Genomic DNA, 27,275 nt, shown 5'->3' with positions numbered 1-27,275 from the left:
ACGTTGATTAAGTTCAACAAACTTGGTTCAACAAACTATCGTTATACCTTTTAGCGATTCTTAGTTGGAAAATAATATTTTTAATAACTCAAAATCACGCAATTTTAAACGCATTAATCTCTTGTAATTGGATTTAATTTTCCTTTACCATAAATATTATAATCGCAATTTGTCCAATGTAAATATCCGATTAAACTTCTTTAGATTTTATGAACTATAGTATACAAATGTATGCTTGCGCTTAACTGTTGCTGGATAAAATTGATGTAAACATTAGCTTTTGTCTTAAACACGTATTGCAATTTATGACATGTTTTATTCATGCGATTAATTTTGGAAACTGATACTTTTCAGTTTGCTTTCGAAATTATCGGTTCCATCGTGTATGAGGACGCGTGTGTTAAATTAGCTTCCATACATTAAAATTCGATAATTCTGATATGAGTTCCCGTTTCATTTTGAAGAGATACAGAGTTCTCTGTAGTTTAGAAAAATTTTTTGGAGTTTCGAATAGATCTGATTACATTTTTGGGTAGTTTTCGACGAGTTTGTTTTTAACTATTGTATTTTAAAATCGAATTTTTAACAATTTTTAATTTTTTTAAAATTAATCGAAACTTTTTTATGCTTCAGAAACTCTAGATAATCGCAAAATGAAGTTATTGAGCCATTCAGTATTATTCGATCTGAAATTTCGATGAAAAGTACCTCATTTTTAAAATTGTAATTTCCGACCCTTAATCAACGGAACTCTTTTTCTAAACTACAGAAAACTTTTTATCTTTTCAAAATGGTACGGAAACTCATATCAGAACTATCAAATTTTAATGTGTGGGGATTAATTTAACACACGCCGCGGGGATAATATGCGCATTTGATGCAATCGTTAAAAATTTCTCGATTTCATACGAGACATAAATGAGGTCAAGCATTGTTGGTTTTATCAACGTGTAACAATTATTAGTGTTTAAAGATTTTTTTTACAAGAAATGAGTACGTTTCCATGTAAAAATCAAATTGCTATAATAATCAAATTGAAACAAAATTATTGAAAAAAAAAAAAGTAATAGTCACATCTCGTGTTATCGTTTCAACCGAATAACGTTGTTAGACGTTGATACTTCAAGACTAAATTATTAATGTAACGTATTTTTAATTACCTAAAATACCGCCTTGTCGCGCGTTAGGAAAAGTAAGATTAATCATTTCACAACGTATATGCACTCACTCTCGGAAACTGACATGCGACGAAACAAAGCCAGATATTAATTTGCGCGCGCAAATATTTGTTTGCGTATAAACTTTCTAACGAGGTTACGTTCAGCCAAACATTCCTCTCAAAGCAGCTATCCTGCGAAAGGACTGTTTGTGAACTACAAAGTGGTATATGACGCGGGAACTTTGAAAACCTCAAAACCGCCTTTAAAGTAGAAATCCATTTACTCTGCGTTTGAAATAAACCAGAAATATTTTCAGTTGGGTATAGGCCACGCTCGACGAGACAGGCTTTGATGATCATTGAATCCATTATCACGATCAAGCCTCGTAATTCAAAGCAGAAGTGGATCGAGTCCATTTATCAAATTCATTTGAAGCATGAAGTCATATATAAGTCGTATGTAAAGTGAACGTTATAAATGATGGACTTGGCCCACTTTTGCTCCGTGCCCCTCAATCGCACGTAATTAAATACTGGTTGATACTTGGTTTTCAGAATCGCGTGACAGCACGAACCGGAACAGCACTCATGTCGCTTTGAAGAATGACGGCCGTCACAAGAGATGCTTTCGCGGCAGGAGGGCGAGCCGCATCACGGCTCCATCTTAGACCAATCAAGATTCTGCAGTTCTAGAGACATCAAGGAACTGTTGTGAGATCGACGCTTACGAATCAATAGCAGGCACGGGCCTTTATGCATGAAATTCAGCACCAGGAAGTGACGTGAGAGGTGCAACTGGGATTTAGAAATCCCCCGTCTCCTCTATTAAGAATAAGCGGGATCGAAGCAGAGTCGTCAGGATGTTGCGCAACAACGTAATGTCCTTCATGAAGAAGGTAAGTGCTGCGTTTTATATACTCGTTATAGAGTTTCGAGATTGTAACAGATCATTTTTAGTAAATGTAAAGCGATATTTAACTATTGCGTGATTTTTTTCACGTGGTTTATTCAATCCCAATACATTGCTTCTATTAAACAGCATAATGTAAAAACCAATTTTAATTAGTCAAAATTGCAGATTAAATTTCAAACATGATATAAATATATAAAATATTAGCTTGTACTCAAGTACGCGTACGGTTAAGTTTGCGTAATAACTGAAAAAATTACACATGTGCTCCTTTTTCACATGGGTATGTTTTTTTTTCTTGTTCAGTATTTGCTTAGTGCGCACAGAAAAATTTTTACTCATTGTTTTACCCTAGTTTCTAGATAAACTTCAACAAAGTTGATTTTCGTCGTTTATTTTTAGTTTTTTTTTTAATCAAAGAAATAGCAGTGAAAAAATTTTGGACGACATATATGGCGAGAAAATTGTGTCAGCAAGCACATTCGAAAAGTGATATCGGTGCTTTTGAAGCGACGATTTTGATTTCAACGATCGATCGAGGTCATGTCACCACTCTACTGTGAACAAAAACTGACGATAAAGAGCTGCAGAATCCGCTTGACAAAAAGCTAGCTGTGACAGCGTTAGCTTATTTTACATCTTATTTTACAACTTATCCTTACAAGTGTTTTAACGTGTCGAAAAAGAATTCGAAGTTGTGCGTACGCTTAAATAAAAAAATAATTTTGCTTCCAATGCTATTAGAGAGACGGATCTGCAATGAAACTCAAGCAGAATACTAATTGTCACGAATTGGACCGTTGAATAATTTCATTTGATATACATTGATGATATTTCGTTCATATCTCAATCGGAATGCGAACAGAATCACATCTATTTCCGAACGAGTATTTTTAGACATAATGAAATGTAAAACCATGCAGATACGAATTATACGCTAAAATGTTCGTAATTACATCATGGGAGCTGAGTCGCGGGAGCTGCTCGGCGATCCGCATGAATCAAATCAAGATAGAAATCCCTCCCCCCTCCCCCCGGTAATCGATAGATCGTGCCCAGAGTACGCAGGCAGTTATTTAACGATCGGTTTTATCCTCATGGATACTCCCGGCGCATCGAATATTCAACAGTTGGCATCGATCCCCGGAGCATCCGGAATGGACGATCCCAAATGCTGCCAGATCTGGCCTGCGCCTAAGACCCGGGATCGCGTGCGATTAGGTACATAGATACGGCGGGAGGATCGGTCCTGAGATCAATGTCAACGCAAAGCTTTTATTCGTGCAAATCGGTCATTACGACTTCACGAAAGTCACTTTAGAATTGTAAATTTTTCCTTTAACATGATATTGCCATTTCCTTCATCAATGAAAACTGTTTATTTAACATTAATCGTGTTATGTAATTTAATCAATTAAAACCCATATTTTAATGTCATAATGTTACAATATACGACGTCACAACAATATATATGTAATTAAAATAAAATATTAAAATCTGTCAATATTAAAAATTAATATTGTTGCACTGTTATAATCGCGAATGTTCAAATGTGACGTCAAAATATGACAGGAGCTACATTATCAATTTATCAATTATTTTCGAAATTTTATATTTTTTTATAATAATCGTAACATAGTAAATATAAAACTATGCAGAAACGATAAATACCTTCTTTTGTTTTCATCTTTTTGATAAATCGTCGCAATTATTAATTGTTTAATATGCTTTTATATTTTAGATATTTGTTATAAGACAAATTGAATGAAAGAAGAAGTCGGCACACTCACGACATTCGTGTCATTGTGGCACATTCGTGACACAAGGATTACATCCTTGATCTTCTCGTGTATAAACTTAATCGTGCATAGTCGGCGTTTCTTTACGTGTGCATCTCACTTCTCTCTCTCTCTCTCTGTGTGTGTGTGTGTGTGTGTGTGTGTGTGTGTTTGTTTGTGTAAAAATCTCTTTGCGCCACGTCCGCGCTTTTCCAAAGGCGGCCTGGGTTGACCCGGCGAGATGAAAGCTTTTACACGCGGCGTTCTTTCTTCTAGCCGGTTTCGCTGGCAATGTTTGTACGTCGGTCCTCTCTTTGCCTTCTGTATTCACAATTTCACATTAGCTTTGGAATTTCCGCGGTATCATATCCGCTGTTTCTTCTCGCTTTTACACATCTATTTACATTAATAAGAATATTTGTCTTGATGTTTCATGACTATGAGCCTTCAATTTCAGTTAATGGGACCTGTAAAGCTGGCACGATATTCTATTAATGTCAAAAAAATAATTACAGTTTTAGTAACACTTTCCATAGTTCTTAAGTTCTTTATAAAAATAAAAAAGAATTCTGCAGTCCTTATATGAAAAAAATAAAAATAAAAAATGTGCTAACTTCCTAAAGTACGACACCTTCCCCATAAAGTACGAGAAAGCAATAAATATTATCATTTTTAATATCAAATCCAGATAGTATTGCTAGAGTTCTACATTGTGTGATAACAAAAAATTTTTATAATTTCTTTTTTTTACACTTTTAATATTAAACACGGCACGGCATTTGGACAAAAGGTGTCGTACTGAATATATATAATAGGGACAATTCTCGGTAGTTTTCATATATTTCTATGCTTTGCAATCATTTTTAAACAGACTTCCGACGATTAAACGTTTTTTAATAATTTTTTAATGCCCGAAATCAGCACGAGGGGTGTCGTGCTGAGTATTTCGCAGTTCTCGCGAAAGTTCTCACTAGTTCTTGCAGAGTTCTATGCTCTACATTCAACTCTCGCTAGAACTGTGATAAATATTTGGTACAATACTTTTTACTCGAGTGTCGTGCTAATATTGGGCATTTAAAAATTATTAAAAAGTGTTTACTCGCCGGAACTCTATTTAAAAATGATTACAAAGCGTAGAACTGTGTAAGTACTACCGAGAATTGACGCTAGAATTATCATAAATATTCAGCACGATACTTTTTATCCGAGTGTCGTGTCGTGTTTAATATTAAAAGTGTAGAAAAAAAAGGAAAAGGAAATCGTTATAATTTTTGTTTGTTATTACACATAATGGTAGAACTCTGCAGTATTATCTAGAACTGGTATTAAAAATGATATTGCTTTCTTGTACTTTTTCATTTTTATTTTTTTAATATAAGAATTGCAGAACTCTTTTTATTTTTATAAAGAATTCGAGATCTATAAAAAGTGCTACTAGAACTGTACATAATTATTTTTTTAATATCAATAAAATGTACCAGCTTCACAGATCCCAGTCAATGCTGATTGCTTAAATATTATAATTCTATTTTTATTTAAACATTTGACACGCAAATTTGTTCTTATTTATTTTTTGTTTTCACGCCATCTGCCTGTGTCTGCTTGTTTCCCTCTTTCTGTTTCTTTCTAGCGTGCATGCTATTTTATTTTTACATGTTCTATTTTCTGGAATTACATCAGGCTAAATTCTACCGTAAAGGCACTTTGTTAATGTTATTATATTCGCAGTAATATATTTTTTTAAACAACATCGATTTGCAACATTGTTAAATTATTCTATGTTTTAAAATACTCAACAAACTGCTTGCAATCTTAATACATGTCCAAAAAATGTAAATTATTTTTCATAATTGATATGTGTATACGCTCTATCTTTTATGATTAAAAAATTAAAAAAAAGATGCATTAAAAAAATAATAATAATATAATACATTTTACCTTTTTATAGACGCATTTTATGTACGCACATATGAATCCCTGCATTCTATACAAGTTTGACGCGATCCATTTTTTTCATAGTTATATTTTCTAATCTTTTCAAGAAACCTTCGACATATTCGCACTCTGCTGAGATATTGAAAAGCATCGTGTGTTAAACCGTCCTTCTTTAAGTACGGTTGTTTTTTTCTTTTTTCACCTCGCGCGAATGTTCCAACCGAGCTATTGTGTGGAAGATATCGGGCTGTGTCTATTGAGCAGTCGTTTCGAAATTTATCGAGTCCACGGCGTAAAGCTTATTTATTTGCTCTCTCGATGGTCTCAATATTCGACAATGGCCTTAAAGGTCGATCGTGGTACAGCAGGGAAAGGTTTGCTTTTTACAGTGTCGCAATGTCAGCAATTCTTTCCGCCGAGTTACTTTCATCGTCAACGTAAGAATCGGGCGCCACTCAGATTACGTCGAAGACCAGACAGACTTCATATATATTTCATTGAGTGTTAATATTCATAACGTGCGTGGAGATACTAGCCATAAATATTATATATACATAAATCAGGCTCGCGAAGAGATCAATTGCTAATGCGCAACGAGTGAAATGCGACAGCATATGATTTGGTATTCCTTTCGCGCAGACAAACTGTAAATTTTCAATGATTCGGTAATAAAAATATTATTTTGACATTTTCCGTGTTATATACATCACGAATAACATATAGTAAATATTAAACTTCGTATATTTGAAGTAACCTTATGAATAAAATTTAATCTTTAAATTATTAATTTTAATTTAAATTAAATTTTATTCATAAGATTGTACAGGGTAGTCGTTACAGGAACAAAAAAAGCGCGTATTAAAAATAAAATATTCAAAATAAAAACATATTGGATTGAAACTTCAGTCTTAAAATATGATAAATCCGGCAAATCTGCATTTAGAATATCGCACTTCACCTTTCATTATATCGTTTTACCAGCGTGCTCCTTTTCAATTGCTCGCAATTTCACGACTTCATCCAAAATTTCATTGCAAAGTGCCAGGCGCACACATCACGGCGCGGCAAAATGACGCGTAATCTCATTAAGGACGTGCTCCGCCAGTCATCTTCATTTTCATCCTCTTATGGGACCGGAGAATTTTCAACTTTTCCTGCACCTCTCATCTCCATAGCGGAGGCATGAAATCCGGTTCTGCTAAATCATCGTCACCCTCGTCCCTGCCTTGCGCCCCTCTCCCTCGCCCCCGCGCGATACCATAAGCAAACTTTTATTAACAAACTTTCGTCATAAAACTGTATCAGTGCTAATGACTGGAATTCGCAAAAGTTTGTCATTCCCAGCGTTGCGAAAAGAAGAAAAGGCTTAGTTTTTTGAGGTAAAAATAAAAATATAAAAAAAAAACCATAAATGGTACACGCGAAGCAACCGATCCCCCGTGACGCAAAAGCAGCCCCGACAAAATTTTTCGCTGACGCGCGCTTCCTCCGTCGTGGGCTGTTCGCACTTAATACGCAAAAGTGAGAAACTCTAGGAAACTTGAGAACGAGACTCGAAAGGTCGAATCTGGCGCGATTCTCCACCTTCTATTCGTCGTAGAAATTGTATAGAAAATGCGTGCTGCACCCACGCATCAGGCGGCTTTTCGGTTGCGATCCTATACGCCTTAGCGCGCAGTTTCCTGATGGAAATGTATCGCTACATATTATTGTAAGTGCTGCAGTAAACTCCGCCAGTAACATAGTTGTTGCTGCCACGACGCTTTCTTATTCCATTCCGCTTATTTCTCTGCGGCGCGGCGGCTCGTTTGTTTCCGAATACACTCCATATTTTCTATTGACAAACTGTTCTTGTTGTGTGTATAAATTATTATACTGTTTATACGTAACACACGCGCCTGCGCATTTTGTCTTGGAATAAATCATTTACATGTACGCGTTAATTATTACTAAATTTAATAATGTATATAATTAAAGACATCTTTAGTTAATTACAGCCTTACAATCTTGCAAAGAATTATTATCGTTTTGATTATATAATTATTTGTTAGATGTTCAATAAATCACTTCTTGTTAAGTTTTTTTTATACGTGCAATAGGAAATAGCTTGCGATGAATTATGAAGTATTTTGAGGACTTGACAATGATCTTAGAGCGCTTGGGTTATTTCGAAATTAATCAGATTAATTATTGTATTTGCCTGGTCTCTAATGTTGTTATTTTTGATCTAGGACTATGCTCTATCGAGAATTGTTTTTCCAGAATAATATCCTCTTACTGAAACGCATTTTCCTAAGTATAGTTTCATCGGGGAACATCTTTTACAGACCATTTACGCTGCGTAAAGATAGCCATTGCTGAATCTATGTGTTTGTCGTATGGTAAATTCTAAAACGCACCCAAACCCTTTCATTTCGGCGCCATCGTGCGATTACTGGAGTTCAACGTGCAATTTCATTAACGGTCACTTCTCTTACGTCGAGTAGGAAACAGGGAAGAGATCTGACCTTTCCCTCTAATTTGCTAAAGATTCAATTATCCGTATTACATGTTTCTCTATAAACATGCGTCGGAATGGACCTATCGCGTGAAAGGTGATGTGTCACGTCGCGTTTTAACACGCAATTCAACATATTGTGACCATCGAGAAAACGCAAAATTTTATCAAATCATCACCGGTCGATCGCTTTCCAATGAATGAATTATCGTCACGCCGCGTGAGCGATCGAGTGCGCGAAAGAATGCTGAGACGGAATTAATTCGCGCCACGTGCGACAAGAACAATCCAAAAAAGAAAAGTGAAAAATTCGTCATTTGCATTTTTGCAACCCGCGTATTTCAATTCAAGCGTGCGCACTTTGTGATATTAACGGCTCCTCGTCGAAGTAGGTCATGGCGGACCAACTTCTTCTCCAAAAAAAAAAAAACGGCTCAAAGGAGTACTTCATATCTGGATAGAAAAAAAAGGGAGGGCTGTTTTATGTACGACTTGCACATGCTCTTTACTCCTACGCATTTCTTTATGGAGTGCATAAAAATCGATCCGTTCCGCTTTAGCATGTAGCTTCATCAACGCGATATTGAGCGGCAAACACGTTCTGACATTTAAAGGCCCAAATTATTATAACTAAATCAGAAGATCGCGAGAGCGTTTCGCTACTGGAAAGTGCACGCTCGGCAACGATTACGTCGTAGCTTTACGAGGCTCCCGACGCCATAAAGTCGACAGGTGTCAAAGGTAGCTTAAAAGCCCGACGGTGACGTGCAATTGCTCGCGTCATTAACACGTTTACATGCTACTACCTTTGTTCCTGCGACTCATTCAGCTGTTAATTAATTTGTCGTTTGATCGTTAGTTGTCGATAGAATTAGTCCTCTGTATGAATAGAAAATTATCGGCTTGTTAATATAGCTCGGCACACTTACACAAAATGTCACGCGTATAATATTTTCTAGCGGTATAATCTTCAAATTATTTTGATAGCATCTGCCGATATTTAGTAGTATGTCTTCCCTCTCAGAAAGGATTTCTGATACCAAGGCAAAAAAATATTCTTGGCATTTAATCTTATTACAACCTCATGTAGTGTAAAAATAAAGCAAGATTAAGATTAAATCAGAAATTTCTATCTTCGGATCGGTCCATTCTTAAATATAGAATATCATAAGATTGCATTAAATTCAATCATTCTAAGAAAATTAATAAGATAGCATCAAAAGTCTTTTTATTCTAGATTTAAGAACTTTCCATTTAGGAATAAAATATTCCTTCTTTGATAATAAATATGATTGGCGCTATATCGATCCTATTTTATATGATAGATAAAGGAGTAATAGCATTAAGTCCAGAATTTTTTTCTGTGGGTGTTCCTTTCACAATACGTTATTACTTATGCTATAATATTAATATAAATTAAATTGTTTTCCTTTTCTATGCAAATTATATTTGCATTCTTAGAATGTTGTCAATTACACGAAGTAAATTCAAGAGTAAATAAAGACTTCGCGGCGAGAGACGACGTGGAAAATTTAAGATATTTATTCACCGTAAATAATTTACCGAATTAATTTTTTGGAAAAAAAAACGTCTAACTACAGTCTAAATTTTACCTCTCGAGTTTTTCTCGCGTTACTCTGAACCGTTGTTGTTGAGTGCCAACAAAAAATATAGGAAGAATAAAGTTTTTATTAACCTACTTCCAGCATTTTTGTAGTCCTAAAATTTTTTAATTAATTAAGTAACGATTTTATTTTTTACTATTATTCTATTTAGTAAAAGCGTGATAAAGAGTATTATACTATATCACTCATTATAGTTTCCATTTTAAATTAACCTTTTTGCTTACGGTATGATTAGTTACTTAGCTCGCCTATAAAAAAGTTGTACTTCCAAGAAAAATTCCCGTTCAAGAAACTTCAAGTCAGGAAACATTGCACTATTATGCTAGACGGGGAACATTTAATGGTATCCTTCGCGTAAAAATAGCGATAAAGGCGTAGTGCCAGTGAAAGAACGTCGACTTTCGCTATTACGAACCTAAAAACTTCGCCCGTTAGCGCCGAACCCTCGACATAACATAATTAAGGCGTGTAATATCATTCCTAAACTTATGACTTTTAATTTTAAAAGTTAATTTTAAAAAGCTCCACGACTTCTCATTTCAGCTTCGAAAAATATGCCGCGGGGAATATGACGTAGATAATCCGTCATTCGGTGGTTCAGAATTAAAGATCTTTTTTCTGGTGTATTCGTGAAATATAAGCGTACCGGGAAATACTCATGCGTACATCCGGCCGGGCCGAGTTTTTTGCCTATCTTATCGGAACGGAGGAAACAATTTCATAGAACCGTAGCTCTTTGAATACATAGGAAAGATTTTCGATAAATCGAAGAAAGCGCCTGTTCAATGCTATGTGTAATCCATACGAGAAATCCCCTTTTTCAATGGAACGGACATCATTCGTCATTCGATAGGTCGTGTTATTCTGGCATGGAAAATATATTTGGGGGCATGTTTATATCACCATTTTTTTTTTTTTTATTCCAACGTTTTTCTGATCCTAGCTTTCTATGATCCAATATTATTAACACAATCGTAAAAAGCTTATGCTTTCACATATCGTATTTTATGAACTTTTATACGATTTTCATTTAATATATATAAACAATAGGATGTAACTATTATATTAAAAAATTCCATTAAAGAGATTATCACGTAACAAAAGTAGTTTCTTATAATTAAAGATTGTTAAGTCTTACGCCTCTACACATTATAGGGCTCGACAAAAAATGCAATAAAGACATTTGTACTATTGTTTAATATTAAATATTCGATATAAAAGCTTAAATTTTTTAATTGATTGAAGAAAAACTTTATAGTTGCAACTTGACATAATTTCAAATTGATATTTTGTAATTAATATATACATACGATTTATTGATTCACAACAAAACTGGATATACTTTTAGTAAAGCGCTCGCTTTTATTTCTAATAAACGTCGGCGTTAGCGCAACTTCCACGTGTGAATACATGTTTAATTAACTCCAATTTGAACTAGCCAGCTACGACAAAATTTAATTTTCGCTACACGGCGTAATTCTCTTTTTTTATTCACTCTCATTGCGGATTTTCCTTTCGCATGCTCTCAACTTAATACGGTTATTTATCACAACTGTAGTGACCAATAAGTCAGGAAGCGAATGTGGATGCGTGGATTTCCGTGAGTGTCTACGCAAACATGGGCACATGGCCATTTTCATCTATCATAAGATTATATTTCTCCCGATGTCATAAATTACACGCTATATGCACAGATGCGAATCGTGACCGTCCATTAGAGCGCCGACTGTTGCGTCTAACTGCATGTTACACGCTTAGAGGCTATGCGCAAATAACATTCTTAAACTAAAGAAAATATTAATATTTCGCTCAGCAAAATTTTAAACATAATTTACACTAAGGCAGAGGAGATCTTTTTTGCACTAAATTGCACTAGAAATTCCCTTTTTGCTTTTGCTAATTTCAAACGTATACATGTTTCATTTTAAATTTTATTCTGCTTAAAAAAATAAACCTAGGGTTTTTGTTTCTCAACACTGTATGGCGATTCCTATGTGCTATCTAGTTGTTAAAAAAGAATACAAAATTTAAAAAGTTTCGTCACTCATAGATTTTGAAAAAAATGGCATCAAAATACAAAAGACAATAGATTTTAAGGATTTCGATATTGCAGCAACGGTAACAAATTTTTCTGAATTTAGTTTTTTCTACGCGAAAAAATCAACTTTGGTTACTAAAGTTCGATTCATTTCGATAGCACTTTTCGTTTTTAAAAATATATTGAAATAATTAAAAATAATTTGAAGATTTAACTTTTTTTGCATCACAAGTATTAATGTTATTTCTCATGTAATTTTGTCTAAATCTATCCTAATTAGAAAAAAGCAACGCTTTTGAAAGTTGTTGACTTCTTTGACGCCATTTTTCTCAAAATGGTGCTATGATAGTACATTAAAAAGGTACAATAAAAATGACATTTACTCGTGATGCAAAAAAGATCAAAGGTTTTATCATACGGTGTGTATAACATGGTAAAAAGTCAGGTATATTTTGAAAATAAAAAAGCACACCAAAACGAATCAAAGAGAATTTTAAACATAAAAATTCACACTTTTAAAAAACATTGGCAAAATTTTAAAAATTTTGCTGATGTTACAATATCATAAAAATTCTTAAAATTTTCTTGGCATCTTTTTCAAATTAAAAATTAAAGGATGATGAAATTGTTTAAAAAGGATAACATTTTCCGTTACCCTACTAGAAACACCTTGTTGAGTTTTAAATTTTAAGTTTCAAAATTTGATACTCAGTATTAATGTACTGTTTATAAATTTAGCATTGTATTGAAAATATTATATTTGTAAAAAAATGTATCATACAACAAGGATATAAACAATAACAAGATTTCTCGATCGTAAAGTAAAAAATGTAGCACGTTTTAATTTTAAAGTTAAAAAGAAATATCTCTGAAAATGTGAGAGTAAAAAAGAGTTATCGTGCCAGTGAGAAATGTTCTATGTCTACAGAAATATTAAGCAAAATGGCTCGCTACATGTGATTATTTATCACAAGAGTGATAATACTTATAAAAGGCCGGATGTTGAAATTTACGAGAACCCACGCGAGTTTTCTATAGTTCCGTGTTACATTCTTTTCCAGCGCTGGATAGTAGCAGGATAAAGGTACAAACACAATGCGAAAGTATTAGCTTTTAGATTTAAAATATTCTTTGGTTCATTTCGGTATGATTTTTCATTTTCGAGACAAAGTAAATTGAAGACAACTTTTCTCTCACATAATACACACTGTTCTACAAAACCCATGACCTTTTTTCATCATAAACACAAAATGCATAGTACAGCATAAACGTAAAATAAGACCATCTCTCTTGTAAATCAATATGACGATTTTATACTGGATGCTGAATCATTGATTTAGCGGTCTTACGTTATGCTACACTATGCATTCTGATCGAGTCCTAAGGGACTGTGATGCATAAAATGCATAGTATAACATAGCACGAGATTGCTAGACCAACAAAAATCTTATGTAAATTAATATGAAAATTTTATTGTTGGATACTCATTGCTGAGTTTAGCTGTTTTATACGGTACGCTATGCATTTTGTGTGTTCAGGTCCTAAGGCATATTGAAGGTTAAATAAATCTATCTAGTAGATGATGTGTTGACTACATGCGAGACGGCGCATGTAGCTGAAGCAAGCAGCCAAAGGCAGCAGCCAAACGCCGAGCAGCCAGGGCCGAACGTTACATAGGCGTTCCAGGGGACACCATTCAATTAAACGTTAAAAATTCCCTGGTTATAAGATTTTCATTTGCGATCGTTATTAATTGTTTAGTGATTTTTTAGATTGTTAATTACGTTTGTCATATAAATACAAGGAACGCTGTCTTCAAATTTCTACGAAAATATTTTTTGAAGTCTAAAACAACTTAATTAACCGTATATGAGAAATTTTTATGAAAATGCATTTTTGCAAAACAGTTGATTACCAGAATAATGCAGCGATTCTTTCTGCAAAGTACATTACCGCTTTTGGCTGCACCCAAAGCCGACGACGAGAACGTAACGGTTTCACGGCTCCAAACGATAAAAATTAATTAAAAAAATATTTATAACAATTAGGAAAATGCACGTCCTCCCGTGAATGATCGATCAATCGATTGTGCGTTACGGAAAGATATTTTCAGCCAAATTTGAAGGAAATCGTATTCAGCGTTTAAGCGTGAGGCGCAAAAAACGATAGAAATTAATTTTTTAAATATTTATAACAATTAGGAAAATGCACGTCCTCTCGCGAATGATCGATCAGTCGATTGTGCGTTAGGACAAGATATTTCCAGCCAAATTTGGTGGAAATCGTATATTGCATTTAGGCGTAAGGCGCAAAAAACAATAAAAATTAATTTTTCAAATGTTTATAACAATTAGGAATTTGCACGTCCTCTCGCGAATGATCGATCAGTCGATTGTGCATTAGAACAAGATATTTCCAGCCAAATTTGGTGGAAATCGTATATTGCGTTTAGACGTGAGGCGCAAAAAACGATAAAAATCAATTTTTCAAATGTTTATAACAATTAGGAATTTGCACGTCCTCTCGCGAATGATCGATCAGTCGATTGTGCGTTAGGACAAGATATTTCCAACCAAATTTGGAGGAAATCGTATTTTACGTTTAGGCGCGAGGCGCGGAAAACGATAAAAATTAGTTAAAAAAATTTATAACAATTAGTAAATTACAACTCTTGTCGCAAATAATCGATTATTATATGTATTATAATGACTAAACTCTGCAAATTTTTCAAAGTTTCTTAAAAATCTCATAACCAGGGAATTTTTAACGTTTGATTGAATGGTGCCCCCTGGAAACGCCTATATGGCGTTTGGCCCTGGCCGCTCGACGTTTGGCTGCTGCCTTTGGCTGCTAGCTTCAGCTACATAGACGGCGCAACGTTCGAACGCAGAACTTCAGTTATGCGCGTCATAACGTTTGCAAATGCGACATCGTGTTATCGGTAACGCGGTCGCTGTTCGACAACTCCCATCACGGAGAAATGTAAATGTCGAGAATTTCTGATACATAAATTTTGGAACGCGAGAATATATCGCTCCTCGCTACATGTGCTTATGAATCAGCGCAATTAACAGCGCGAGCTGTTAGAAAACCGAATACATCGATACGTCTCTTATCGCAATTTATTGCGCAATTCGCAATAATCAATAACAATAAGATTTCAACAGTGCAAAAGACATATATAGGTTAAACTTTCCGATGGAATCGTGTTCGTAGTATCGCGATATATGCAGTCAATTGCAACTATTGCATGCGCATTGTTGTTTCTACTTTCGCAAGATTTGCAATTCATGTGTGATCATAGCAAACACACGATGTAGAATCCAAAGGGCGAAAGTCACGCGGGGATCAATCCAATGTATTTTAAGAATGGATTTTTGCACAGCCGTGTAGCCGTGATTAATTAAAATATATCCGAAGTGTGAACATATTATCTATATTCAGAATTCCTCTCTATTTGCAAATTGAAATATTCCGAGCCATAGTTCAAACAAAGAATTCATTTGTAGCGGTGCGACAGTTATTTCGCTACCGCGAGATCAACGCGGGTAGTTATTGCAAATTATACGCGTTGCAAATCAAACGCACGTCGAACTTAATAACGACATAAAGGCTATACGTGTGCAAAGGCTGCGCTGATCAGTGAAATGACACGCGCAGGCAGAAACGAGGATGGAGCGGTCTGCCGTGGTTTGCCACACATTTAATATTCTCGGTGTATGTGTATATGTATATTCGCGCTGCCGCATTTCATCAGGGGCAACCTAGATCAAATCACGGCGGTGTCCCAACGGCTGTTTCCGACCGCTGAAATCGTTTCACGAACGGAGCTTGCATTATGCCACGCTCAACGTGCCGAATAATATAGCCGAGGTATAAGGAAAGTGTGTTTGCACGTGCAGGGTAGAGTGAACGAGAGAGCGATGAGTACTTCGGACAAGAAGAGCTTGTGGCACTGAAAGCATCACAAGTAGAAAGCGAAGTTCGATATAAGATAGAGAGAGAGAGAGAGAGAGAGAGAGCTGGCAATCGGCCAGATACGGTGCAATTTACATCTCGATTACGAAATTGGCTTTCGCATGAACTCACTTGTGTACCTGTAAAGATATTTACTATCGTCCTACTTCAAAGGTCACCGCGACATGATCGAAGGAGAACGTTGACGTTCGCGAAGGAATAGAAGTCCTTCGGAAGAAATAACCATTGTTCTCATTTTCGGAAGAAGGAGAAAAGAAATTGAATTTTGCCGGTTCATGCGGTATCCTTGGATTTGATCTACGATATTTTATTTTAGTATAGCATATTTTATTTTAGAATATAAAACGCAACTTTTTTCGATATTCTCGATAAAAAATAAAATTCACTGGATTATGTACCAAAATTATGTCGCTTGATTATATTTTATGTTGTATAATTTATTATGTTCATTCTGCCTTGATAACGATAACAACGCCAAAAGAATTATTAATAAATTATCGTTGAAGTTTTCATTGATATAACGTGAACTCTATTAAATAATTCAAAATATAAATTAACAATATCTTTTTGGTAATAAAATAAATATTATTGTTTTAATTTCTTATAAAAATTTAAAAAGCACTTCAGACATTCTTAATAATTTAATAATTATTAATTTAATCGTTGCAAAATTATTGTGATCTTGTATTTATCGGAAGGCTTTAAGTCTCATTTAATTTTGTAATAAATTATAAATAAAATTACAATTTATCATATAAATTAGATATATTCCCCCAAAAATGTTACAATTTCTAGAACTTAAATTATCGAAACGATAAAATGAAGTTTTGACTCGTCACTAACTTGTTCATGAATTTTGTATAAAGTAATGCATACGTAGACTGAAAGTTCTTATCATTCCGTCGAGGGATTTGAGGGAATTACGATGATCCTTGATTAAAATCTCCGAAGTTTGCAGGTTGTTCAAAGCCACAACGACAATTTTGTGAAGTATTGTAGCGTCATGATAAAACTCGTATGTGTAAAAATGTATAAAAATAAAGTCTCAATTTCAATACATTTTCGTTTATGACGGAAGATATTTAAATCCTCTGAGTGTCTCTTAACATTTCTCCTTGCGTAATCACGTTAACAGAATTCGAGGACATCAGAGTTGAGACATGATCTGCGAGAGATCTATGAGTTAGATGTTAATTAATATTTACGTTTGTCGGGTCAAGGTTATTCAAGCAGATGAGGATCGGATTACGAATTAGGTCGTTTCACGCTTATATGTATATCGTGTCTTATTATTAGCGTGTTATCGGTAACATTGACGGGCATATTTAATTCTGATCTATTAATTATACTTTCTTTTAAATTTTATTTTTAAATTATACTTCCTTTGAATTGACATAAGAAAAAAAACCGTTCAATTATTTGCAAATTAAAAAATAATATAGACATTATTGATGAGAGATCATATTTAGGTCATCGCTACTTTCTTAAACAGAATTATATGTTTTTTAAATATAAATCTTCTAAAAATGATAAAGTAGAGTTATTAAAAAATTAATAGTTTATGAGATATTTTTATTCTAGCATATTTCGACATAAAATACAAAATATTTCTAAGCAATTACATTTTTGGTGACTGTACCTTAACACTTTTATGTATAGAATGAGATAAATCAGTTAGTGCAAACAAAACACAGTTGTTTTTCGAAATTTTACATTTTACAAAGTATATAATTACATATTGTAAAAAATAATTATTTTGTACGTCAATTTACTTTATTATTTTGTATACAAGTATTAAAATATGTAACTATTAAATTACATTTCGCGTATACACAATCACACACGTGTATACAAATTAAAAGTTTGCAATATATTTTATATTTTATGCCAAAATATATTAGAATAAAAATACCTCTATTAATATGAACTATTGGTTTTTCGACGACTCTACCTTCGTTCTTTCATATAAGAATATATTAAAAAATTATATAGTTTTATTTTTAAAAAATGACAACTTACAAATAATTATGAAAAACTGATTTTTTCGAAAATTGATTTTATCATTATTCATTCTCTTTCTTTCATAATCAGATCGTACAACTTTCAGCTCAAACATTTTAAAAAATGTTTTCTTTTCAAGATAAAAATCTAAATATGTCAGTTTAAATTTCTAATCATAAAAGTGTGTGTAATCAATTTGTAATCAATAAAAATGATTGACAAAACAGGTTAACAAAAATACTAATAAAAACTCGCAATAAGAAGGATAATTCGTGTTTTGACTTAAGATGTATGTATAGCAATCACGTTTCAAATGAGCATTAAAATATTGTTTATGTTACAGATGGGAATGACGCAACAGGAAACCGGTGCATCAGGTCCAGTCACGCCGGAGGAAGGTGGAAAAACTTTAAGCAAGTTATTGCAGCTGGGAAACATCATAACGGCGGGAAACGGTAGGTCTCGTTGCTTACCTTAGCTCTTAATGTTCGCATTAAACCGCACACGATTATTATAATACAACCAATTTCATTTCCATTCATTTAATATTAACTTTCCCTATGTCTCAATTATAAAATTATGTACGAGAGAAAATTTCGCAGTGAAACATTACTCTAAACTGCCATCAAAAGACCAATTCCTCTTCTATGCTTTCCCATATCTCATCTTGTATCTTTCAAAGTCCATTTCAAAGAAGCTTTAATTTACTTTACATACTTTATGCGTACTCTCCAATTAACATCAACGACCAGGTCACTGTTAGTGCAAATCGTAAAACGCGTTTGAACGTCGTACAATCGGAATTGTACCATCTCTTCCTGTCCTATTTCTCTCCCGTAATTTCTTGCCACGTCACTTCAAATTCATTCATGCAGTTTTCCTCACCGTTGGTACCTGACCTGACTGTAGAATCCAAGCATCTGCTCTGGAGAATGATTCCGTTTTCGCGAGCATTTTTTATTTCACGACAATCCCTCTCGCTCGAAATCACTCGAATTTGTATTTGTGCGTAACACGGGCAAACAGTATTTCGTGTCGGACCGTAACACTTGCATAAATATCAGCCCGTGTTTGCCCAATTATAGCGGCGCTGCATTGGAGGGTGAAAGCACGCGGGAGGAGGAGGAGAGAGGAGGGGGAGGTTAACGTGTATAGCGCGGGGAGGCCAATGGGGGTCGAGGACAGTCCGCGCGGGCAAGGGCGTTTCCGCGCTTTTCATCATAGAAGCATTTTCCTTTTCCTCTCATTTTCCACGATGTACGACCGAAAGCGCCACGTACACCGCTGCCGCTGCGGCAGAAATATTAAAGACGAATGCTGCACCACGGACGCAGGGCGCTCGCGGCAGCCGCAGTAATGGCCCCGACGCACCTGCGCGGCCGTACACGCAACCGTCACGCCGCGCCCGCGCCGCCGTACCACGCCGACGACGGTTGTCCCGATACAATGCTGTCTATTTTGATTTATGCGCCCCTCGGCGAGTTGAAGAAACGTCACACGCCGTAATTTATCAGCGTGGGATATATTGTTATGCGCGTCGATTCATCGAAAGCTTTTGTCGGCCAGTTTTGGCGGAATGGGCTTGTAGTTCTTCTCCTTTTTCCCCCAAGACTGCGATAAAATTATTCCGTTCCACTTCCATCTGCATTTCGTTGATGGCTTTTTAATAGATAGACGTAATGGTATCTTGGCACTGTGCGTTCCTCTGCCTGGTATTTTACCGCTATTGGCAAACATAATTAATAGTCCCGCGTGGTTGCCTAGGACTTTAATGCTTTTACTTCGCTAAAAGGGAAGGTACGAATTCAATTTACATTTTTTTACATTACTCGACGTAGGACACTCCGGAATACTCCGCGCGCACATACATACTCGTATACACATCCGGAATATCTCAAGTTGCAATCACGTTTTCACAGAGGTGCTAAAAGTTTAAAGGTTACTTGGTGAATTCAAAGGAATATACCAAAATACGAAGCGATGCATCATTCATAGTCGATTTGACAAGAGAGATCCGATTGAGAGAATGTTCACGAGCTCGATTATCAAACGATTCCATCAGGCGATTGGCGATGAGAGTTAATTTCGAAACTGAGAGTCACGTATGTAATTGCTGTGATAAAATTTTATCCATCCAAATTTTTCGGATTACGACTCTTTTAAAGTAATATAAAATAAACCTGGCAGTGTAATCTGTGGAAACGCGACGCGCGCAGTTTTATCTTCCCTATTACTGTGCAAAATAAAGAAACAATATTCGAAGGAAAACCCATTAATCTAGAAAACGAGGGAGAAAGAGAGAGAAAACACATGCGATGTAGTCAAAAATCGTAAAACAAAATCTCGTTGAGCTTTATTTTAATCCCAGGAAAAAACTTTAACAAAGACAAGTGGGAAGTATTGTAAAAATATTCTCTAGGCGAGTCGAACTCAAATGCGCGGGGCGGGATTCAAATGACAGAGATTCAATGGGATATAAAAAAAATGTTTCCTTCCGATGGGACTTATTTTCCTTGTTTCATAACGTAAATCGTGCCGCAAATTTTTATCCTTTCCATTTGCATATCGGATTACATTAAACTCGATCATTTAACGATACCGCATAACAACATGTTGACTTTAACTACTTTTTTTTTAAATTAACATTTTGTAATTTATTATACGGTATTTTGGACAGAAATCAGATGTACAAGAATTAGAATAGAGACTTGCTCCCAATGCAAATATGTGCAAAAAATATTGTAGAGGAAAGAAAGAACGTAACTTTCGTAAGCAGATTTGTTGGAATAATTGAGAAAAAAAAATGGTAATAAACTATTTTATCAGAGAAAGGAAAAAAAAGACAAGGAGAGAGTCAATGGTTAAACGAAATTAATTATGAATTATACTTTTATCTTTAAAAATTTCTTGGAGATTAAATTTTTATTTCTGAAATGAGAAGAAACGTATTAATTGCGAGGAAGAAGGAGTACGATAAGTCTTTTGACAAGACCGGCTTTGCGAAGATCGATCTTCCATTTCCTCGGGGTCTAATACACGTTTTGTTCGCCCGATCGTTAAGTAATGATGTTTAAGCCTTTAATCGCAATCACAAACGATCAGACGTAAAGGGAAGTGAGTTAATGTCGTTCTACCGACGAAACGGGCAGTTCTAATTAATCCACTTCGTACCCTCCGCGTCCCGGGCCCTCACACGACGATTCGACTCCGCTTCATCTATTGGCGGAGATTCGCAGCTCGAGAGTTTCCCGGGAATTTCGCCTGTAACCTTCTGCAGACCTTGCTACACCCACTGAACCTCTCCAATCCAACTCTAAAAGGGAGAAAGGGGAGAACGGGTACTTCCCGGCGAAACTCTCTAGTTAACTGAGTCTGAAACACGCTAGTTAACTCGGCGAATATGGCGGCTTTATTTTTCGGATAATCGTGCTGCTTAACGGAATGTAGACGGATGATATCATATTTTGTCTTCCTACGAAAAGACCGAATCGCGAGAGGTTATTATGATTGATATACCGTAAAATACGTTCGGAATGCGACACACGGATTCACAAAGTGATTTGGCTAGATGAATGGAGCGTACAAATTGACAACAAAATCTCTTTTATATTAGTGATATAAAAGTAATAACAATATATATATATATATGTACACACACACACACATACTCACACGCGCCCGCATGTTACATAAATAATATTGAATCAAATATAATGGCAAAATATATCACGAAATATTTATGTGAAATCAAATTGAGAAATATTTATAAAATTCTCATAAAAGAGAAAGAAAAGAAGAGAGAGAGAGAGAGAGAGAGAAAAAAAATGCTATCTATAGATAAAAATAAACAGAAAAAAAACACAAGGCCATTTTTATTGAAAAATATGAGAAACATTACAAGAGAAAAGAAAAAGGATTGCTCTCTAAAAAATAGCTGTCGACATCCCTTTTCATTTCGCTTCCTCGCCAGAAATTTGAGCTATTTGCGAGAGCGACCGGATAACGCGAGGCGTCGGGGTGATGGAGTCGTGAAGTCGGCATAAACGGAAGAGCTCGAGCGAAGGAAACTTCCGAGGAGAGTAGAAAGTTCGACAAAAGCGGCGTTACTCAACAAGCCGGGGTCTGAGGGCTCCTATGAAAAATGCCAGCATATGTTCAGAAGGGATGGAACACGGAGACACGTACAAACAGCTAGGTAACGATACGAGAGAGATGCAGATGCCCTCGGGGTGAACACAACGGAAGAGGGAAGCGATGGAATAGTAACTGTTATTTACACCTAGAGCACCGGCTCCATACGATATCCGTCCGCAATTCCCGCGGGCACATTGGCGATGCACATGCTCTTCTTTCCCCCCGTTCTTCGTGGCGTGACTGTCAATTTGGGATTTTGCAATTGTCTGTTGGGAGATTACAAAGCTATTATACGTACGCGATTTTCTTCATGGATAGTATAAATTCAACTAAAGTCGGAAATATATCAGATAAAAAGTTTATTTGTCAATAATAAACAACTTTTTTTGCAAATTAATTGACCTTTAAAATATTGCGCTTTGAAAATATGATTAAAAAAGTGGCGTCATTATATGTATATAATTTTTGAATAAAATTTAAATGTAAATAGAGAAAAATAGAATCTTTGCAGTGAAATACATGCGACTTCTCTATTTTCTTCTTATTGTCAAAAAATAATCAGTCGGGATTGATATTTTTTACTGCTTATGTCTTAATGTTTAGGTTTTTGTAAAGACATAATTTGCAGAGTGTGCGAATTTTGAAGGCATCTAATTAAAAAATGGATAGTTAGATATAACATTAAAAAATTATAATTACTCTTTAGAGTAAGAGCATTTAAGGAAACGGTAAGCAGAGCTCAAGTTCCAGACTTTTTATATCATTTATTTTTCCCTGACTTTTTCCCCGACCTCGTTTTAAATTTCCATGACTTTTCCTGGTTTTACTAGTTTCCTAGGTCTGTGTGGTAATTCTAGTAAAATAGAACTAGATAAGTAGTAATAATAAAAGTAATAATTAATAAGGATAAAATCAATTACAAGAATAAATTCAAGTCAGATTTATCTCGATATTCTTACTTTTTTGTTATTATTATTATTTATTGATTATTAAAAATTTAATCAATTATTAATAAAGACTTTTTAGTTCATAATTATTTACATTTTTAATTATTTTTATTAATAAATTCAATACTTTCAAAGGCGCGATACAATTTATGACACTCACAGATACAAGTAAAATGACCGCGGTTACTTAAATTGCATCTTTTACAACATAAAAGACTCATAATAAATTAATTGGCATTAACGTGAGAGTGAGTGAGAGGGAGAAAGAGAGAGAAAGGTTAAACATTGTATAATAATAGGTATCTAAAACATCAATTATATATATACAATTTCCAATTTGCATACTACAAGAAAAATATTATAAAAAATAATTTAAGTATATGTATGTATTTAAAAACTCCCCTACATTACTTATATTAAAAAAATACTTTATTGTTATTTGCTCGTTGCAATATAGGTCAGTCTCGTATAAGTCGTCTTACAAATAACTTGTGTCTTTATTAGCTAATTAAGTATAGTTATTGCAAATCCCTGATTTCATAACAATTCACCGATTCGAAGCATCTTTCCGGAGCCGCTTAGAATCAACAATGTCTTGTAAACGGGAATCAACCCCCTAGGGGGTTTCATGCAGTCAACGCGATGGAGTATCTGCTTCTCGTGTGGTTTCGATTCCGTTCTAGTGATCGCAAACTAGTGTGTGCACGTGTGCGCGCGTTATATGTAAAATATTCAAATCTACACCCGCTATATTGATTTTCATCCTGGTCTTCCCTTCTCTATCTATCTCTCCTTCACCCGCTGTCTCTCGTTTCTTTAATCCCTCCTGGCAACGCGCTTTTTCATTGGTCTTCGAATACAACTACGATCTTCGATCTTTGAGGATTTACTTTCTGATCCTTCCATTTCGGTAGATCTCTTTCAAACGATTCTGCAGAAATTCTATAACGTATTTGCCATTCCCAATGAAACGAGAAAGTGCAGATAACTATCTTTTTTCTCAGGGTCGCTTCAAAATAATTCGAGTATAAAGTATGTAATATCGCTTTCTCATACAGAATGTGATTAAAAGCATTAGAGAAAGATCCAGTTTCATGATTTTTAATTTAGATACTTTACTTTAAATATTTGTTCTGCTGTTAAAATTTGCAATATAAAATTTCACTCGAGATAAATTTTTTTGTAAGTCTAACATTTCAGAAGAAAGCAGAGAAACAAAAAATGCATAATTTATATTCATTTACATCATGAAGTAATATTTTTACTGTATTTTCTGTACTTTTTACTCTTACTACGAAAATAACGATTCATTTTTAAATGTAATTTTTTTTAAAAACAATTTTTCTTATTAAAAATGCAATTTAAATAAATAAAAGAGAAAAAGATAGAAGATGAATCGCTAATGAGTGAAGTTTTGAACTGAAGATATTCGCTACGATGGAGAAAAGTGCAAGAAGGAAAGGCGCAAGTGATTCGAAATCCCCGAGCCTCCTTTCTATTGAAAGTCGGATTTCGCGTTATTCGCATACATATCCGGCGAGAATGCGATGCCTTTGTTCGCGTCTTTGAAAGACGATGAGAAGAGAGGCATTTTGAATGGGCCATCTTTAATGTTCAAGCCAGGCACCATCGTGATATAATTCAGCGGTAACGCACGAGAATACGACCGATTCCAATCTCGCATTTGCTCACTAGTACCTCTCCTCTTACACACCCTTCGAATCGCTAGCATCATTATCCCATATACTGTGAAATCTAATTTCGACATCGTAACAACGGTATATAACGTCATATTGCGATTTGCATTGAAAACTGATCAACATTTGTGTTTTTACCTCTAAAGCGAAGCATTTCAAATATTTTTAAGTTATCGTATAAAATGTAAACGGGTGGCCATATTACCACCTTCTCTTCTGTTATATATTTGACAAGATTATCTTTCATCGTTCTCAGTTTTTAACGCAAAGGATGAAATATCATAATATTTTTATCAAATCGATTATGTTTTCGATTATTAAATAAAATGACATTACTTTCATATTATTATTGATATATCAAATGAATACGTTTTTTATTCTGGCGCGAAATACGGGAATTATTGTCAAAATTTATTGTTACCTTGATACACGTCAGTCGCATCAAGATACACTCTGCGACTGCTAATTCTATGGTATTCCATTCAACCAGCCAACTCGCTACCGATCCGCTGCTCCATTAATTACAGTGATGATTAACAATGTGATTGTACCTAGAGATCAATTACCAGCAATAACCCTACCAATAGCGCACTGCCGTCGGGCAGTAACACGCCCCATTACGATTCATTAATTTCACTTCATCATTTGGTTAAGCAATACTATTGTGCGTGTGAAATACAAGTTGTTTGACGATTTTATGTCATAGTAAAACAATTCTCATATAAAAATGCCCGTTGCCTATAACAGATTGTTGATTTAGTAGTTATATGTATAATCTGTGATTAATTACTGGGAACTTGTTTGATAACACAATAAGTTTTGATTAGATTTAAATACTAATAAGCTATACGTACCATTTATAAACATTTAATATTCAATATTATTTAATATATTATTTCAATATCTGCAGCCCTTCTCTCTTTTCTATTGCCAAATTAATATTTATATCATTATTGATGGTGACATTTGTTCGCTTTTTATTTTAACTCCATAATATTTGTCGTAAAAATGCATCGCGTGCATTTAATACACACACACACACACGCGCGCGCGCGCGCACGCACGCACATATAAATTACCAAATTTTTTAAATGATTGAAGACTGTAAACAGAGATTATACATACATGTATTTTCTTCCCCTCTTCCAACAATTCTAACAATTTCATTATAGTTTCTTTATTTAAACATTATAAAGTATAATAGCAAAGATATTTTATTTATTTATTAATAATTTATATATTTAATTTTACCAACTCGTTTACGTCTATATCACAATTAAATGATATCAATTCCAAATTCTAATGTAAGTTATATTTTTCTTCTTGTTTACTGTAAAAGGTTCATTTATATTCTTCGCATATGTTTGTTCAAAAGAAGCATGTTATCCAGTTAGTCTGGCGGTAGTTCCAGATTAAAATTCTAGCGAATGAATAGCTTGTTATCACGCACGTATATTTTTGTATTTCGATAAAATAAACAGTGAAAACATGTTTTTCTTTATAAATGTAACATCGATTAAATATTAAAGATAATTCATCGCAACATATTTAGAATTTATAAAACATTTTTTTAATGTTTTATCAATTCTAAATATATGGTGATGAATATTATCCGAATATTACCTGCCTAAAATGACAGATTTATCTAACTTTTCACATAAAATGAAGAACATCTGCCAATTACATAACATTTTATCTGCACGCGATATGGTTATACAAGATTAAATATTCGAACAAATTCACATTTTTAAATAATTTTATATAACAAGACGCCTCAAATAATTACTACATTTACTATATTAATATTAATTGCATTGAATTGCGTGAACGCTATAAATAGGTCATCAGCACTATGTTATCTCTAATATTACGGAAGTGTTACATCAGGGATTGGAGGCTTTAATTACATGTCCGTTTATCATGCGCTGAATCGGGCACAATGTCAATCGACAATATCGACCCCCTTCTGCAGCAGTCAGCGGTGATATCAAAAATATGTCGCGTATCCAATTACGCGAATACGGCTTATTAGAGAACGATGAAAATTCGTGGAAATCAAGCTGCGCACCTGACAAATATTTGCAAGCTACGTGCTTGTCGTTATATTTTTTTAGTGTACAGCAGCCGCGATAGTATCGATATCACTGACGATCGTACTGCCATTTGAAAATATGAGCTGTTAAAAATATTATGCAATGGTCGAGAATCAATAATACGTAGTCGATCTGAATGATATTGAAATTAATACATTTTCGCTTTTGCATCTAAACATATTGCTCTTCGTAATAGCGCGCGAAATTGGATTGGATTTACATTTTAAGAATGTTTTGGATCTGCAATACCAATTAAAAGTTATAAAAATTTAAAAACAAGTTTCTTAGGTTTATTCTTCTTTTTCCTAATCAGAGATACAAAATTTTTGCCGTGAATATCCGAATTGGACTTTGAAATCAACTGTAAAGAAGAAAAAATTAGTTTATGCAATGAAGTCTTTAAAAGCTTATTTTGCTGCGGTTTTAGGTAAATAACTTTTCAATAAATAAATTTAAATAAACTTTTGCACAAATAATTATTAG

The 27,275-nt window shown here is 34.5% G+C and overlaps 1 protein-coding gene across 5 annotated transcripts in view; it reads left to right on the top strand.

Annotated features, from left to right (window-relative positions):
* LOC105840044 (regulating synaptic membrane exocytosis protein 2) overlaps positions 1 to 27,275 on the top strand; it is a 162,922-nt gene that overhangs the window by 38,401 nt on the left and 97,246 nt on the right. For all 5 annotated transcript variants that reach the window (XR_003625753.2, XM_012686769.3, XM_012686768.3 and 2 more), the window contains exons 2-3: positions 1,715 to 2,055; positions 18,265 to 18,376. Coding sequence is in view for 4 of the 5 variants with exons in the window: in XM_012686769.3 (XP_012542223.1) it covers positions 2,020 to 2,055; positions 18,265 to 18,376 (148 nt within the window). In the remaining variant the exon portion in view is untranslated. The remainder of the gene's footprint in view (positions 1 to 1,714; positions 2,056 to 18,264; positions 18,377 to 27,275) is intronic.

This window comes from Monomorium pharaonis, chromosome 3, assembly GCF_013373865.1.
Source record: "Monomorium pharaonis isolate MP-MQ-018 chromosome 3, ASM1337386v2, whole genome shotgun sequence".
In the NCBI taxonomy this organism is placed as follows: Eukaryota; Metazoa; Arthropoda; class Insecta; order Hymenoptera; family Formicidae; genus Monomorium; species Monomorium pharaonis.
This window is presented reverse-complemented; position numbering and strand designations above follow the sequence as displayed.